This window comes from Natrix helvetica, assembly GCF_964273705.1.
Source record: "Natrix helvetica genome assembly, chromosome: 9".
Classification (NCBI taxonomy): Eukaryota; Metazoa; Chordata; class Lepidosauria; order Squamata; family Natricidae; genus Natrix; species Natrix helvetica.
In genome coordinates this window covers 26,766,864-26,784,882 of record NC_138560.1, presented here as the reverse complement: position 1 = coordinate 26,784,882, position 18,019 = coordinate 26,766,864, and the positions used below count along the sequence as shown (strand labels likewise).

Here is an 18,019-nt window from a genome sequence, read left to right as displayed (position 1 = left end):
AATCCTGCATCCAGTTTTGGTCACCAAACTATAAATAAAGATGTTGAAACTCTAGAAAAAGTGCAGAGAAGAGCAACCAGGATGACGAGGGGACTGGAGACTAAATATATATGACAAATGGTTACAGGAACTGGGCATGGCTAGTCTAGTGAAGAGAAGGACCAGGGGAGACATGGTAGCAGTGTTCCAATATTTGAGGGGCTGACACAGAGAGGAAGGGGAGGGGAGGTGTCAAACTATTTTCCAAAGTACCTGAAGGCCAAACAAAGAATAATGGATGGAAACTGACCAAGGAGAGATTCTACCAGTGGTGGGATGCTGCCGGTTTAACAACCAGTTTAGTGAGCTTTGCTGAAAAATGATGGGTGGGCAGGACCAGCTCATCATCGGAGCAAACTGGTTTGCTCCCAGCTGATCGTTGGAGTTACCGGTTCACACGAACCAGTCTGAACCGGTAGAAGCCCACCCCTGGATTCAACCTAGAAATACGGAGGACTTCCAGTGCCTTTGGAAGCGAGGATCGCAAGCTCTGTGACCTCAATCCGCTCTCTCCACGTCGGAGGGGTCAAATTGATCCATAGCCTCTCTGGAGGGGTGGTGAAGTAAAGGAAGACTGCCTGGCAGGTTGAGGAGAGCCGCACCTCTCCTCCCTGACTAGGAAATCCCCCTCATCCAAAGACAAGGAGCAGGCAGCAAACATGGCTGCCATGAAGCCAGGGACAACCTGATCACCTAAGTGTGCTGGAGCAGAGAAAGTGAGTAGTGTGTGAACTGGGTGAGAGAATACTTTATATTGAAAAATGACCCCAAGGAATCCAAGGGGGAAGCATAGTTAGAACTATTTGCCAGCGGCGTATAAGCATGTTAAAAAAATACCAGAGGAATTAAGATTTTTAAAAAAATAACAAGAAAAAGAAAATTGAACTCTTAAAGTTAAAGACGTGGTATTGAAAAGGCATTGTTAATGCTGGAATTAGATCCTGAGCTTTTCTTTTTTATATATATTAATTCTGCCCACTTAACGGATTTATTGGATTTATAATTTAAAATAACTAAAATTGGAATTGTCAACAATAATAATACAGAGAGACTGTACCAAGTCTATAGAGCTCCATCTGCTGCTTAAAGGAGAACTGTGCAACTCTTGGAATAATCATTTATATTGCTGGATCATAAGTAATTTTAAAAACACTGGATATTTATACATCAAATAAGAACTTTAGCCAGGTGACCCCGGAATATTATTGAACAAATAAAAGTGATTGGATCTTGGTATTCTTTTTAAATTGGATTGACTGTTTGTTGATTGGACATTTAAAATTGTGATTCTATTAATTTCTGGACAATTGACTCAAAAGGAGATTTGTTAAACAAAGACCTTAATACAAGGCGGAGTTAAGTGGAGACAATGGAATGGAGCTGATGTATCAAAGCATTAAGGATTTTATAAAGGAACAACACAAGGAGATGATGCATATATTTGATCGTATAGACCAAAAATTGGAAAATATAATACAAGGAACAAAGAATAAAGATCAAGATAATGCAGAATGAATGGAGCTACTAGATGAAGCGGAGAAGATAGCTGAACCGAGAAATCAACAAGAAGAAGACAACGAGGAGATATTATTAAAATTAACAGTGAATAGGGAATTAAAACAAGAGAAAAACATTTTAAAAGTTTTGAAAAGGGAATGGGAGAAACAGCAAGATAGCTGGGGAAAAGAGACAGGGGTTAGAACAAATAGAGTTATAGGCAGTGGGCAAAGGTAGAGGGGGAAGAGAAACCTAGAATGTATAGTCAAAATACAGATTTAAAGGCAGGTGAAAGAAAAGGCTTAAAAAACCCCAAAGAAGAGCTGGGGAGGCAACCAGTGATGGGATTCAGCCCATTTGCACCACTTTGGGAGAACCGGTTGTGAACTTCCTGAGCCGTTGGGTGAACTGGTTGTTGGAAGAAATCATGAGGGCCGAGAACCGGTTGCCAAATTATTTGAATCCCACCCCTGGAGGCAACCCCTCCCAAAAAAGAAGAAGGTGAAAAATTTGGATGGGGGTAAAAGACGTTGGATAAAGGAAAAAGAAAGGGAAAGTAAAGTAAAAAATAGTTTATAAAAGTATTTTAATAATGTGTAATAATATTAGTTATATAAGAATATGATTAGTAATGAAAAGAATTAAACAAAAGGTGATTAGATGAATGAATATATTTTAATGTAAACATGTGTATTAATAGAATTATATGGAGTAAAGGATTGGACAGAACATGTATGAATGAGAATTAAGTTTTAATTGAAAATTAAAGTTGGAATGATGATATTAGGAAAAAAATGAAATAAATATATTTTAAATGCTTTAAATGATTGTTATTGGTACCAGAAGTGTATATTGAGATATTGAATAATGAAAGAAGGAAAGGACGGGACTTCACTATAGATAGATGTGAAGAGCTAAATAATGGAAATATGAATAACAAAACAGATGGGAGATGAGAAACAAAAAAGAAATGTTATTACCATGTCTTTGAAAACAATAGTGATAGGAGGGGGAGTTAAAAAGGGGAAATATTGTATATGTATATCAATATATTATATGAAAGAGGAAGAGGAAGGCTTAGAACTGAAGGGTGATAATAAAAGATATGGATAAATAATAAGAAATAATGAAAATGAAATGTGGTATGTTTGTTTGTATTGAAATGTATGATACTCAGGTATCACACCACTCACCCAGTGATCTGTATAAAAAATATAAAATAAAAAACTTGATATAAAATACTCCCTAGAAATAAGGAGAACTTTTCTGAGAGTGAGAGCAATCAACCCTTTGGAAGTTGTGGGAGCTTCATCACTGGAGGCTTTCAAGAAGAGTTGGGACTGCCATCTGTCAGAAATGGTGTAGGGCAGCGATGGCGAACCTTTTTTGGCTCGTGTGCCACAAGTGGGGGGAGCACAGGGGGGTTGTGTGCAGGCGTGCCGTACCCATAATGCAATGCGCGACCCCCCCAGTGTGCATGCGCGCACAACAGGCGCGACCCCCCCATTTTTACATGCTTTTTTCACCCTCCAGAGGCTTTATAGGAGCCTGGGGAGGGCGAAAAGAGCCTCCCCCGCCCCCCTGGAACCCTCCGGAGGCTTCAGGGACCATCTGGAGGCTTCCCTGAAGCCTTCGGAACGCTTAAAATGACCCTCCGAGCAAACCAGAAGTCACTTCCGGTTTGCTCGGAGGGTCGTTTTAAGTGTTCCGAAGGCTTCAGGGACGGTCCGGAGGCTTCCCTGACGCCTTCGGAGCGTTTAAAACGACCCTCCGAGCAAACCGGAAGTCACTTCTGATTTGCTCGGAGGGTCATTTTAAGCGTTCCGAAGGCTTCAGGGACTGTCCGGAGGCTTCTCTGACGCCTTCGGAGTGCTCAAAACAACCCTCTGAGCAAACCGGAAGTCATTTCTGGTTTGCTCGGAGGGTTGTTTTAAGCACTCCGAAGGCTTCAGGGAAGCCTCCGGACAGTCCCTGAAGCCTCCGGAGGGTCTCTGGGGGAGGCTTTTTTCACCCTCCCCAGGCTCCTATAAAGCCTCTGGAGCCTGGGGAGGGTGAAAAAAATGGCTTTTAAAAACGGTGAACTCAGATGGCCAGCGCACACATGCGTGCTGGCCAGCTGACAGGGCAGCGCCTCACGTGCCCTGACAAATGGCTCCATGTGCCACCTGTGGCATGCGTGCCATAGGTTCGCCATCACTGGTGTAGGGTGTCCTGTTTGGGCAGGGGGTTGGACTAGATGACCTACAAAGTCCCTTCCACCTCTGTTAATCTGTTTAATCTGTCTGTTTAAACTAATTGGATAGAACTTCAGCAGGAATACGTTGTGTTCCCTGAAAACATGATTGACAAAGAGCAGGAGACAGAAACTTCTAATTAATGTTGCAAGGGTAAATTGCAAGGATAACAGTTATTTCTGAATAAACATTGTAGAAGGAAATGGGGGCAGACATGTGGATGAAATAGGACTGTTTTAACTGCCTTGGAGAACGTCTGTTTAATTCAATTCCTAGCTGATTGCAGAAAACCTCAGCAAAATTAAGGCGCATTAGGGAAGCAGCAGCTTTTGATATCTTCACATAGCAACATAATTGTCCATTCCTTTAGCTCAATGGTCCCCAACCTTTCCAGCTCCATGGATGGGCAGCAGCGGTGGTGGCAAGTGGAGCACACATCTGCCACTTGCACAAATGAATCTTTGCCCGCTACTTGGAAGGACCATTTCCCAACAGGCCACAGACTGCTAACAGTCCATGGGAGACTGGTATCTTCTCCCTATTACCTGTGAGTATCTCCTCCCTTCAAACAGGAATGGACAAAACAACACATTAGCCTTACCATCCTCTGTCTCCACATAAAGTCTCAGCCCCAAATTGTATTTACGGTTCAACAACCAGTGGTTACTAGCAGCTGTGACATCGAAGGTCAGCCATCCATCCATGCCAGCCAGACATTCCTGAAGAACTAAGAACATGAGCTCGGATTCCCTGGAGGAGCAGAAAATATATCGGAGCCTTTCAGGTTAAAATGAAAGCAGTGAATGTGCCAGATGTTATCACAAACTATCAGAGAGCTTTAACTCTTGAGTGGTTTAAAAAAGGAATTACTAAGTAAATCCCACCCACCCACCCACCCATCCCTGGCTCTTGAGCAGAGCCTTCCAGACTGAGATATCTGCTCTTGGCTTTCCAGTGGCAAGAATCGCCCTCCTCATCTTCCCACATTCCTAAATTCTGAGAAAGGAAAGCAGGCCAAGAAGGCTTGCTTGACACGGGAAGACTCCGGGCAGGATTGGTACAGCTACAGGACTGGTACATAGCACATCAATCTTCAGGGGCCCAAATAAACCAGCGGGTGATCCGGGCGATGGCTCTTCGGACACACACAGTGCTCACCCCTGGTTGAACAGGAAAAGTTGGGAACACCAAGACTGGTCCCCAATTTACCCTCACTCCTTTAACACTCATTCAAAGTTACAGCATCACCAGAAAAAAGGTGAGTTATGACGAGTTCTCAAGTTTACAACTGTTGCAGCATCCACATAGTCACATGTTCTAAATTTGAGTGCCTGGCAACTGGCATGCATTTATGACGATTGCGGCATCCCAGGGTTAGGTAATCACCATTTGCAACCATTCCAGCCAGTTTTTGACCAGCAATGGGAGAAGTTAGAATCACTTAACAACTGTGGCAAAAAGTTTGTTAAATTGGGAACAACTCACTTAACATTAAATTCTAGTCCCAAGCATGGTCTTAAATGCATGTCTAAAGATAAGAGGATTCCTCCATGCTTTAATTGCAAATCTTTGACCTCTGCTGCTTTTATTTTTACATTGTCTGATATTTATTAACAGATGTACAAACATCAGTCTTGTCTGCAGTTTTCAAATGATTATCCCTTTGGAGTCAAGGGGTGTTTTGCTACAGCCCCTTTAGTGAGAGAGGAGAAGCAAAATTAACAAAGCAGAGCATCTCCTCGTCATTTGCTGGCAAGAAGAAGAATTCTTCCTGGTAGCTTTTTCGTTCCCATGCAACTGACATGTTTAATCAGAGAAACGGGGGCTGGAGCCACCAACCAGTCAGCTAAGGCCTGGAATCAAACGTTTGGGTCTCTTTGTACCTGCTTGGGTGCTCCTGGATGACCTCGTAAACGCTGATGTGAAGGGTCTGATTAACATGGCAGGTGTAACTTTTCATCTTGTAAATTCGGAATTCGGCCGCCATAACAGTCTCCCCCGTTGGGATCTGAGTTAAGTCGAACCTGAATTCTTTCCAGTAAGGCTGCTTCTGGAAAATACCTCTGTCCAGCTCAACTGAACAGAGTTGCACACATCAAAAAAGCAAAGGCATTTATTTAGGCTTCCGTTACTTACATTCTCTGCTTCAAATAAGGTCTCAAAGTACAGACTTACAAATTACTTTAGAAGTAAAATCCAAATTCAATTAATAATAATGGTTAATTAAAAGCAATGCAGCAGTCTAAAATACATTTGGATGGCTAAACAAAGTACAGTGAATCGGACAAATGATGTTTAATCAACAGGTGTCACAAACAAACTAAAATAATGATATCTATCTTGGTAACTATACTTGTAAAAATGATTTTGCAAGAGCAGTTGATTGCAAATATGAGTTCCATGTGATGTAGTTGCACAAAAGGCAAATACAATTATAATCCACTGAATTTAAAGTTTCCAAAATTAGGATGCTAGTACATATTACAACTTGGGTGGAAAAAATGGTGAAGTCACCAGACTAGAAACCAGGGCACTGTGAATCCTAATCCTGCAACAGCAGGATGAAAGGTGAAAGCCAGTCCTTCTCTCTCAACCCACAATGTCAGGCTGTGTGGACAATTAAATTCTTCTTGAAACCAATAGCTGTTAGATTGGGTAATGGAAAGGCACACACAGGCTAACGGTAACAACAGCTTTTTATTAACTCAGTAGCAACTATGTACAATCCCGTGAAGGTTGAGTCTGACAGCAGCCCTTTTATAGGGAGCTGTCAGACCCTTTGACCAATGAGATTAAACCTCTGTTCCTGCTGGAACAGAGGACCTTGGTGGAAACCACTGTAGTTGAAGCTAGTATGTAACACCCCTCCCTTCTTAGATGGAACAATCCTACTGCTCACGTAGTCACGCAGGTAGGCGGGTTTTTGGGTAGCTCTGCCTGACCTGCGCAGTTCAGTCGGAGGGTGTTCTTTGAGCAGGTCAGACGGACCTGTTTGCTCGGCAGCTCCGCTTGGTGGAAGCTCCTGGAACACTTCATAGGCCGCGGCTGGAGCTTCTAGAGCCGGTTCGCTCGGAGCTCACTGCGGGCCTGCAACATAACCAGATAAGTTTCCTCGGGCTTGAGCCGCCTGTGGAAGGAGTGAGTGTTTGCTCTGTTTGGGTAGGGCTTTGGCTAACTCGTGCAGGAGTTACCTCTGGTTATCTAAGAGTGGAGTTGGAGAGGTGGCCACGGAGTTGGTCAACGTGCTTTCTCCAATTCTGACCGTCCTCCAGCTCTACAAGATAAGAGTGAGGCCCGGTGATGCCTATCGCTGTGGCAGAAAGCCAGAATTCCTCCGATGTAGTTATAGGCGTATACCGAGTCCCCTACGCTAAAATTCCAAATCTTGCTTGTGGAGTCAGGGGGCGATGAGGCAGAATAGTTTGGGTGTAGCCAGTCTAAGTGGGACCTTAGCCGGCGACCCATAAGAAGCTCGGGCTTCTCCCTGTAGTGGCACTGGGTGTGATGTGCTAAATTAGCAAATAGTGGTTGACCCGTGTTTGCCAATCTCCCGGGCCCATCCTAGAGAGGACCTCTTTTGCAGATCTCACCATTCTCTCTGTCTGGCCATTGGAGGCCGGATGGAATGGTGCGACCAGGGCATGCCTGATTCCCTGAGCTGCTAGGAAGGTCTCAAATTGCATGGCCCTGAATTGGGGCCCGTTTTTTAGAGACCAAGACGTCGTGCAGGCTGTGCGTGGAGAAAAGTCTCCGTAGTACCTTGATGACCGCTTCTGCCGTAGTGGAGGTCATCAAGACTACCTCTAGCCATTTCGAGTAGGCGTCCACAATTACGAGGAATGTCTGGCCATGAACTGGGCCAGCAAAATCAATGTGCACCCTAGACTACGGTGCTTGAGGTCGCTCCCACTCTTTAGTGGGCGCCTCTGGGGGAGCTGGTCTGGACTCCTCACACGGTGTGCAGGTGGCCACCCATTCTTCGATCTCCCTGTCCATGTTGGACCACCACACATAACTCCTGGCCAAAGACTTCATCCTGACAATTCCAGGATGCCCTACATGTAAAGCCTCTAATACTGCAATGCACAATTTGGATGGAACAATGACCCTGTCCCCCTACAGCAAACAGCCATTTACAACAGATAATTCATCACGCTTGCAAAAGTACATTTTGAAATCAGACCCAAAAGGCCCCTTGGGCCACCCCCTCCACACCCAGTTCAAAACCTGATTGATCATGGAGTCTCTGGCAGAGAGGTGGGCAATGTCACTAAACGAGATGGAACCAGTCTCTAAACAGTCAATGTGAAAGACTGGCGTCTCGGTGGTGGGGTTTGCGAGTAGTTCATCGGCACTCTCGTTGATACCGTTCACTTCTATCCTCAGGGCTTCGAACCAGTCAAGTCCCAGGAGGCTCTGCATGTTTCCACTGACCACTGTCACCAGGAGCTGGCCGCTGAAGTTGTTGAATTTCACCCGGAAGGTGCCCTGGCCCATGATGGGGACTCGGTTCTCCTGGTAATCGCGAAGGTGGATGTCAGGGTTGCGTAAATGTTGTTTCTTCAGGCTAGGGATAGCCTGCCGTAGACCACGGAATGATGGTTAATGATGACCCTGTGTCGATCTCCATCTTGCATGGAGAGCCCTCGATGCGGACTGTGAGTCAGCTTCTTTGACCGCCTAGTGCAGACTTGGCGATTGAGGTGTGGCAGGTGACTCTGGTGTCACCCTCTGAGCGCCGTGGTGGCTCTGCCATGCCCCTTGGTTCGGCCTCTGCTGGCAATTTGCTCAGCTTCTTGGCTGCCAGGTTGTCGTGGGGTGCTCGCTTCTGCACATCTTGGCGATGTGCCCCTTTAGCTCGCAGCGCTGGCAGATAGTGTCGCGGAAACAGCAAAATGATCTGGCATGGTCTCCTCCGCAGCTAGCGCAAGGCGGGAGACACGGTTTGAATTTGCGTGCCGGCTTGGTGCGGCTACTGTGCATGCAACAGCTGTCATCTTCTTCGCCTTCTGAGCTCTCGGCTTCTGCAGCCTTGCGATGTGAGCGTGCGCTCTTCCACACATCCTGCGAACTGCCCTGGCACAATTTCTAGGGTTTCTACAGACTTAACGGCCGATTCTGATGCCCTGGCTTCGTCCAAGGCAATTTGCAGAGTGAGGTCAGATTTGGCAAGTAACCTCCTCTGAAAGTTAATGTCCCGCACACTGCCTATTATGCGGTCAAGAATGAGTTCGGTGGTGGCAGTGGGAGCACACATCTGCCACTTGCACAAATGAAACTTTGCCCGCTACTTGGAAGGACCATTTCCCAACAGGCCACAGACTGGTACCAGTCCATGGGAGAGTCCTGCTTTAGAGGAACCAAAGTTTATAAATAAAAAATAACCAACAATAACCTCCTTTATCTATGAGTGTAATTTAGCAGCAGCAACACAATGGAAGGTGTACCTCCAGAACATCTGTAGACCCCTCTATCTATCTACTGACAGTAAGATTAAATGCAGTGCAACACAGTCCTCAAGGGCAAGAAGCTTCAAATCCTGCTAAAGGATCCAACCCAAATGCTGTGTAAGGGGGAGAGGTGGGGTGATGAGCCCCATCCAAGGACAAAGCAAGCTGTATAATGCCTCCTAGTGGTCAGCCGCAAACGTAACCACGTATATATATATATATATATATATATAAAAAACAAGTAAATAGATTTCCACCTATTTATTTTCATTCAAATGAAATCCTGCAAGAAAATTCCCACCTCCATATTCCAGATTCAACTGTATTCTTATTCCAGCATGTCAAGGTGTCTTTGAGGGAAGGAGGGAGACAATGGCTTTTCATGGAAACCACCAGTGCATCCCCCCCACCCCACCCCTGGGGTAGAGGGAGATCTAACCTCAATTCAGGGATTGCATCCAAAATGTGATGCCCCCTCCCAAGCAAAGTCTTCTGGCTGACACCTGGAAGAAAAGGCTTTACCTGGAAAGGAGGATTTACAACAGTGTTTCTCAACCTTGGCTACTTTAAGATGTGTGGACTTCAAGTTTTCCCAGAATTCCCCAACCAGCATGTCCAGCCAGGTATCATCATCAATACCTGGGAAGATCTTGTAAAAGATAATCAAGTAAAGATCTGTGAACACCTAGAAGCAATCAAAGTTATAACCAGAAGCCAACATCGGTCTGTCAAAAACAGATCATACCAAAAAAATCTTATTTCATTCGCTGATAAAATGACTAAATTAGTGAACTAGCAAAATGCTGTAGACACAATGACAGATCTGCCATCTTCAGCATAGCTCATTTTGCCATAAAACGCAGCAGAGGGAATGGGGAAGTAGGGAACGGGCATGGGAAGGAAGGAGAATGACAGGGTGACAGGAACCATAGGTGTCAATGCAGAAAGAACCAGCTGCTCAAGGAAGGAGCCATGAGAACAGAATGTGAAACTCCACCAAAGAGGCACCGATTCTCAAAACATCAAAAATGAACACTGTTGGACACTAATGGACTGACCAAGTGGGGAGGACCAGAGAGATGGGAAAATCACAAGCTTGTGTGGGAATATTCAGACCCAGCTTTGCTTATGCTGTAAGTGCTTGAACTTAGTAAAAGTGAACCTTTCATTTCATCAATGGAGACAAGGGTTTTTCTTTCCTAAGGACCCCAGTAAGGCATTTGAGAAAGTAGACCACAATTTCTTCTTAGTAATTTAGAAAAATGGAAAATGGAACTCATCAAACTTGCAGATGACATAAAGCTGGCAAGAGCAGCCAACACCCCAGACGATGTTATAGTTAGAGCGATTGCACTGTGAGAGACAGACCTCGCTCCATTCAGGAACACTTATCTAAATTCTCTTTTCCTTTGGATAAAACGTCAAAACCAAAGTATTTTCAACCAATTTGAATTAAGAATGGGTAGAAAAATCAGGGGAGAACTTTCTGCAACACAAGTGCAGATGTCCAGTGGTTGCTTGGTTGATCCACAAGCAAAGTAGGAGGGCTGATGTTGTGTGGATAGGGAGCTTGTGGTCAGTTTTTCAGGGCTTTAACGCACCACATCCCAGACTCTCTTCCGAAGAACGCAAAGCTTGTGTTGGTTTCGCACAAGTCAGAACTTGCTTCCTCCACAGCCCCAACCCATGTTCGGGGAAAGAGACGGGTGGCTGGTTTCTCGCCATCTGACTCCACCCATTGTTTCAGGGCAGGTACTTCAAAGTTGCTCCACTGCACTCATCACTCCAAATGAGCTGCCTCGGCACAGACTGACCGTAGGACAGAAGCAGTGGGGGGACCGAGGAGGAGCAGCATTTTCTCCACTGGGGGAGTGGGTGGGTGTGTCCAGGAAGCTCATTTACAGCACCCAGAAAGGGAGGAACTCCCAGATCAGCCCACCTGCACCTCTTCTTCCTCAACCTGCTTGCAGGATCACTTTGAGGCATTCGGTAGTGAAAGGAGCAGGATGCACTTTTCTATGAAATGGCTCACCCTAATTGATCACAGAGAGATCCCCATCTGTCTCCCTACACGATTCTCCAGGACAAGATGAGAATATCCTCCCTGAGTGGGAAGGACCTCCAGAACGATCCCCTTGCTTGGCTCCCCTTCCTCCTGGAGAGGACCATGCTTGCTTAGGACTCAGGGTTTTCTGGCTGTTGGATCTTTCTGCAAGGTGACAAGCTTTAGGACCCAAGCCCCCATCACTCTTTTATTCACCTGAACAGGTTGAGACCAAGGAAAGAACCAAGGAACCCCCCCACACACACACACAGGGAATGGGACATCCCTCATTCTTTTCCCCAGCAAAGAGGAGTGAAGATCCCTCAACGCCATGATGGAAGGTGGTGGAGTATGCCTCCCTCCCCCTTGGTGGGAAACACCTGGAGAAACTGCTTCCCAGAACAGATCATGAGAGAAGGCAGCCCCCACCCAGAGTTGCTTTGGATAGTGCAATGGGCGGTGTGTGTGTGTGTGTGTGTGTATGTATATATGTATGTATATAAAGAAGTAAATAAGTAAATAAATAAATAAATAAATGCTTCATCATTGGAGGCTTTCAAGAAGAGATTGGACTGCCATTTGTCAGAAATGGTGTAGGGTCCCCTGTTTGGACTAGATGACCTATAGGTTCCCCTCCAACTCTGTTATTTAGTCTAATCTAAAGTAAGTAAGAAAGACAGGACGTGCTGATGGAAGACATCAGAAGAGAGCTGGGATTAGAGGAGGGCAATGCCCAGTCCTCCCCAAACACCCCGAACAGATCACTTGACTTCCCCTCCAGTTGGCTGGAAACTGAGAGGTCACGGGAGGGTGGAGGAGGGAGGGAGGGTGGGGTGGGGTGGGGCAAACCTGCACTTTATTTTGCATCCAGCAAATGTGATTTCGGAGCTGGTGTGACTTTACTGCTACCAGCACTCTTAGTAAAATAACACTTTGCTTCAACCAAATGGAATCGGAGGCTTTTCTTTTCTAAGGGATTGGGGCAGGTCTGACACCAGGACAGATTTTATACAGGTGGTTTCCTTAAGGGGGAAACAACTATTTTATTGCAGTTCACAAAATGACAATTTAAGGACCACATTGTGTTGCTGAGGAGGACAAGGAGGATGGTGAGAACATGATGGAGCTGCAACTGGGGACAGGGCTGGGGTCTCCTGCTGAGAAGGCCTCACAAGGCTGGATTCCTTCCTTCCAGAAAGGAAAGATGTGGTGGGCCTGAAGAGTTTCACCCTCAGCAAGGGGGTGGTGTTGGTGGTCATCCTTTTCTCTGGACCCTAAAGAACCGACACACACAGACAGAGAGACTCCTTTGCTTTTGCTGCCTCACTTTGGAGCCTTCCATGCCGAGCAGAGGCGGGCACGGGAGGTGCTGCTTTGGGGCACCAAAGTTATTTGGAAGGGGAATGGAAATGCGTTGGCTGGACGAATCCCCAGGAAACCTTTCTAGGTCGCCTTGGAGGAAGTGGGATCTGCTGGGACCCCAATTCTTCCCTGAGGAAGATCAGTAGAGCCGCTGCACTGGGGCAAGGGTGGCAGTGGGCACCACCTCCTTCTACTTGAGAGCCCACATCTTTGGTTCTGTACAGAGCAGGGCACCCTCGGAGCCAGGAGCGTCCAAGAAAGGAATCTTTCATAGTTGATATTTAAGAGATATGATCCCTTTTGGCACCATAACTTCCACCTTCTTCTCCAGGCGGCATTTTCTATGGTGTTCTGAAAAAATAAACATTTGTTAAATGCCTTCATGATGCACAAAGTGTTTCTGAAGCCTTAAAAAGAGAAATCTAATTAGAAAGCAAAGGCTGGCTCAAGGGTCCCTTCCTGGACGAGGATGAAAGGGTCAATGTTTGTTTTTCAGATGAAATTTAAATCTAAACTCTTGGAATTAATGCTTTCCCTCTGGAAAACATGGGGCTGTTCCTGAGACAGGCTTTTCATTCATGCCCTCTTCGCACATTTTGGAACAGGGAGGAGAAAGCGAGAGAACAAATGGGCTGGAGCTCTCTTCCTCTAGTGAGTTTCCACGTATTCTATAATAACTGATACAATTACAAACCAATTAAATGTTCAGATTAAAGTACACCTAAGTCTAATTAGAGCCACGATGCTCCTAGAGAACAACAGCACCATCCATTCCACCTTCTGTAAAATTTGGTGATACTTGAACCCCAGCAAATTTACTTTGTGTTTTTCTCCTGGAAGGGCCCTCTTTCACTGGGGCTTCTAATGTATTGGCCCTTTGTTTAGTTCTTGTGCACTTCCCTAATCTTAAAAGAGGCCACTTTGATCCAGCATGTGGCCAGAGTCCCTCTTTGCTCCTCCGCAGGTCAAACACATTCACCTTCTGCCCAATTTCGTGCCCAAACCTCAAAGTAGGAAGCCCAATTCTGGCACATCTTGTGGAAATTGGCCCTTGCCAAGGTTTAATTTAAAAATATAAAAAGCTTTTAGAATTGTAAGCCGCCCAGAGTCACTGGGTTGAGTCCAGCAGCTACAGGAATTGAATGAATAAATGAAATAAATAAATAAAAAGTGAGAAGGCTAAACTGATGGCAAAGATATTACTGCAAAGATGCTCAGCAGCTCCTCTGTTAAGGTCAAGGGCTTAGACTGGGCTCACTTGGGCAAAGCCTCTCTTGCCTGGAAGGCAGAAAGGAGGTCATATGGAGTCATCCCCCGGCAGGGGGGGGAGGAGGAGACGCTGCTTTCTCAAGCAGCCCAGACTTTGCTTGAGCAATTCAATATTCCAACTGGACAACTCCAAATCCGATAGAAAAAGCGAAACATGAGCGGAGGGAAAGGTAGCAAAGGAGGCAGCTGCTCAGAGACCTTTCTCAACTTCAGGGCTGACAGTGATTGCAGATGTTGGAGGATCGAGGAGGCTTTTGATTTAGCTGTATTAAGTCTGTCCTGTGGATTGCACAACCCCTTTTATTTTGCTTACTTATCACCAAGAAATCATGCTTCCCTTCGCTGGCAGTTTGCCAGCAAATTTACTCCGTGTACGCTCTTTCATTGGGGCTTTAAATGTATCGGTTTTTCTTTTAATCCTTGCACACCATCCAGAGTCCCAGGTCAGTGGGTTGCCCCAGAAATGGCAAATAGATTTTAAAAGAAACCAAACTCGTGGATCCAGGAATCTTATGATCTTACACATCATTGTGTAGTTAACAGCGTAGAGCTTTATTTTTGCTTGTTCTACTTCTCTACAAGCTTTCTAAAGTGCTTACTGGAAAAAAATCTCTGCAGATCCACACAAGATGCATTTTATGTCTCTGTCAGTTTCATTGTATTTTTAGCCATGTGCTCGACGTGTGTCTCTGTGTGTGTGTTATTTTATTCTGTAAATTACACCTCTACTGCAATTAGACTAGTCCCAGCTGCCCTGGAGAGCCCCACGTGCCTTTTTGAGATGCTAAATTAAAAGGAAGTGCTGGTAAGCTGAACCACATAAAGAATTTGGAGCCTTAAAATAATTGGAATGAGGTGCGGAAGGAATTCTATCTCGCAGAAACAAAACCAAGACGGATTCTAACACAACTTTGGCCTGGAAGGGAGAGGAGGGTCAGGGAGGCCTTCAGTCTGCAAAATCTCCCCCCTTCCATTACTTTCACTACTTCTCCATCCTAGAAGTAAATCTTAAGGATATAAAGGTGGTGCCCCCCCCTGCCCCGCGGCAATCTCATCCAGCAGCAGACAATTTTGGATTGCTGCCCACCTCCCAATGAATGAGGGCAAGGCGATTGTGTGTGTGGTGGGGAGAAGATCTGCACGTCTGAAATGGCTTCAGACAAAGACTCGCAACAAAAGTCAAAGATAATAAAAAAAAGTTTCTTTCAACATATAAATAACAAGAGCAAAAGTCAAGGAAACAGTCGGTCCACTAAAGAGAGAAGACGGCAATTCATTCTTTGCATCAGGCTTCATGGAAAAAGAAACTATAGCCCAACCTACCAAAAACATAACCGTAAGAGACAGACTAGAAATAAAAATTAAAATGAGTAAGAAAATGGTAAGAGAACTCCTGTCTGAGCTGGATGAATACAAATCACTGGGACCTGATGGATTACATCCCAGAGTTCTGAAGGAGCCGGCAGATGTTATCTCAGAACCATTGTACTGTAGGAAGTTATCACCTAGCCCTCTCCCAGAAAAATGAAATATCCTAGGAAATATTGATAAGGCAGAATATTATATTTTCCTGGATGTGAAAAAGGGAGAAACACATTTTAAACAAAGTAAATTCCTACAGCTTCCTGCCCATCCCCACTTTGTCAATGGGCCATTAAGAAGGCCAAGCTAGTCCACTTTACATAATAAAGAGTTCTCCTCTTCAGCTCCAGGGGGGATGGCAATGAAGGCAGGATAATATTGCCTTTTACTCAACTGACCACATGGCATCTAAACTCAATCAAACCTGGATTCAAAACTCAGCAGCCTAGAGGGTTGCCCCTGCATGGGCCCATGTGAGTCTGGCAACCAATCAGAATACATTTCTTACACAGGAACAGGAAACAGATAGGTGGGGCCGAACAGATTATAAAAAGCCCTGCAAGCCCTTTTTCTCGCTCTGCCCTTCTCTTCCCTTCTCTTCTCTTCTCCACCAACATTGAAGCATGTGATCACTTTTCTGTTCAGGGCTCAAGCCATGTGGTCCTGTCCACCATTAAAACCATCTTTCCAAGCAGCCTCCATGTCTCCAGTGTCTTTTTCCCCACTTGGAGCCGAACCCAGAAGGACATTTCTTCCAACAATTGGCACCCCCCAGATGGGACTCCAAGCTAGCCTAACAAATGGATATGGCCCAGGTAAGCCTCCCATGCCGGCACAGACCCCATTGAGTCTGTGGGTGGACTTTATCTTGGCCTTAGCCATTTGGATCTAGGTTTTAAAGGGGTTTTGAGTTTGAGCTCAAAGGCTGCCTGGAAAGAAGGTGAGTACCTCTAAATTTTAATTCTCTAAAATTTAATGTTAAAGCATGGCAAAGCGTGGAAATGTGTGTATGCCTGCATGTGTGTGAGTGATGAAATCTTTCTCCCAATCACAGCTGGATCCTGGTTCCTCTGTGTGTTTTACCAAGAGAGCCTGGAAAGTATTAGGGTCAGGCCAGAGCAGGACCTTCTGTTAGGGAAAGGAGAGTGTGTGTGAAAATGGATGGAAAAGTGAATGAATATTTTTTGTTGTTGTTGCTTTTGTCCTGTGAAAGCAAAAAAAAAAGAAAAAAAGCAAAGGCCCATGGTGTAAAAGAGTAGAGGTGCCTGGTACTAACTGCAGAGAGAGGGGCAGAGGTCCTCAAGGATTACTTTTTTGATCCTCAAAACCCAGGTGATTCCCTGAGAGAAGGGGCCGAATACTTCGTGGGGAATCAAAGTCCTTCCCAGAATCTTTTTTTTTCTGAAAACTTACGGTGGGTGGCACCCGGCTAGGCCAAAGTGAGCCCTGCATGTAAAGGGTCATGGGAAGCGTTAGCTCGTGGGTGGCCAGAAGTGCCCTCGGAGATTTCCTTAGATGCCAAGATTTTGGCTGAGAGCAAGGAAATTGTGTGAGAAATGGGCTTTGCTGAAAGATGACACAGGAAAACTAATTTGGCTACATAAAGGTACTTAAAAGAAAAGGGAAATGTTGAAATGTTTCTTTTTTTCTCTTGTCTGTCTCTTTCTCTGTCTTCTATGCAACCACGTGGTTTTTGTTTGTTGAGATTTGTGCCTTCCCCAATTTAACTGAGATTCAGGGTGGGAATGATTTTGTTTGTGAAATTCATGAGTTTTGTTATGCCCCCTTTGTCTCTCTGTGTGTATGTCTAAGTCTTTGTGCACCCTCAAGGTAATTGTAACTAAGATGTCTCCAATCCAAAAGACAAGAATTTTAAAGTGTTCAAAGAAAGAAAAGAGTAAGCTGGCAGAAATTGCCTTCGCTCAGTTTGTTGGGCCCACAAAACTGAGTGAAGGTGGAGGGAATCTTTGCTTTGCATCTGTTTTGGCCAGCAGAGACAGAGTAAAGATATTTTTTTTCCTTCCTTCCTTGCCTATACCTTAAAGTAACAACCCAGGAAATGTTTGCAAGAAAAGTTTCATCCATGCAGTTATTGTGTGTCTAAATGATTTTACCTGTCCATTTCTTTCCTGAAGCATGTGAATCCAGACTCCATTTCTCATCTGTGATATCCCCATAATGTTTATCTGTTTATCTGCTTAGTAACTAATGGTTTTATTTTTTCAAACTCTGCCTGCAAGCTATCTACCCCCCCCACGCCCCTCCCTTACCTCTAATCCTCCAACAATGCCTTTTCTGTGGGGGAGGGAACCTTGTTCTCATGTCTTTCAGCCCTAGAAGATTGTACTCTTCAGGTGAGTATAGATTTTTTTTCCCCTTTGGGGGGAGGAGGAGAGTGTTGCCTTGTGTGTGCATGTATGAAATGAAGGAAATTCCTACTAAAGGTTTGCCTTCAACCTGAGTAAAAACCCTCTGCACATTTTTCTGACCAACCTACTCTATTAGTCCTAAAGTAAAAACCTGGCCTCCAGAAGGCAGTTTTGATTTAGATTTTGTCAACAAATTTGCTGATTTTCTGGCCACCATCAGATGAATCAAGGGCCCCACCCAGATGCAAATGATGTGTTAATGAAAGTCTCCATACATCTTGGATCTTTAAAAATATGCCAGCATGTGCTGGGAGCGCCAACCTAGAACCCTGGCTGAATGCAAACAATGTGTGGACAAACATCTCTGTACATTGTTTCTATACATCTTGATAT

At 45.0% G+C, this 18,019-nt stretch overlaps 1 protein-coding gene across 2 annotated transcripts in view; it reads right to left on the bottom strand.

Annotated features, from left to right (window-relative positions):
- BMP8A (bone morphogenetic protein 8a) overlaps positions 1-18,019 on the bottom strand; it is a 33,134-nt gene that overhangs the window by 5,604 nt on the left and 9,511 nt on the right. For both annotated transcript variants that reach the window (XM_081961588.1, XM_081961589.1), the window contains exons 2-3: positions 5,654-5,846; positions 4,372-4,520 (exon numbers count right to left, since the gene is read on the bottom strand). In XM_081961588.1, the coding sequence (XP_081817714.1) occupies positions 4,372-4,520; positions 5,654-5,846 (342 nt within the window). The remainder of the gene's footprint in view (positions 1-4,371; positions 4,521-5,653; positions 5,847-18,019) is intronic.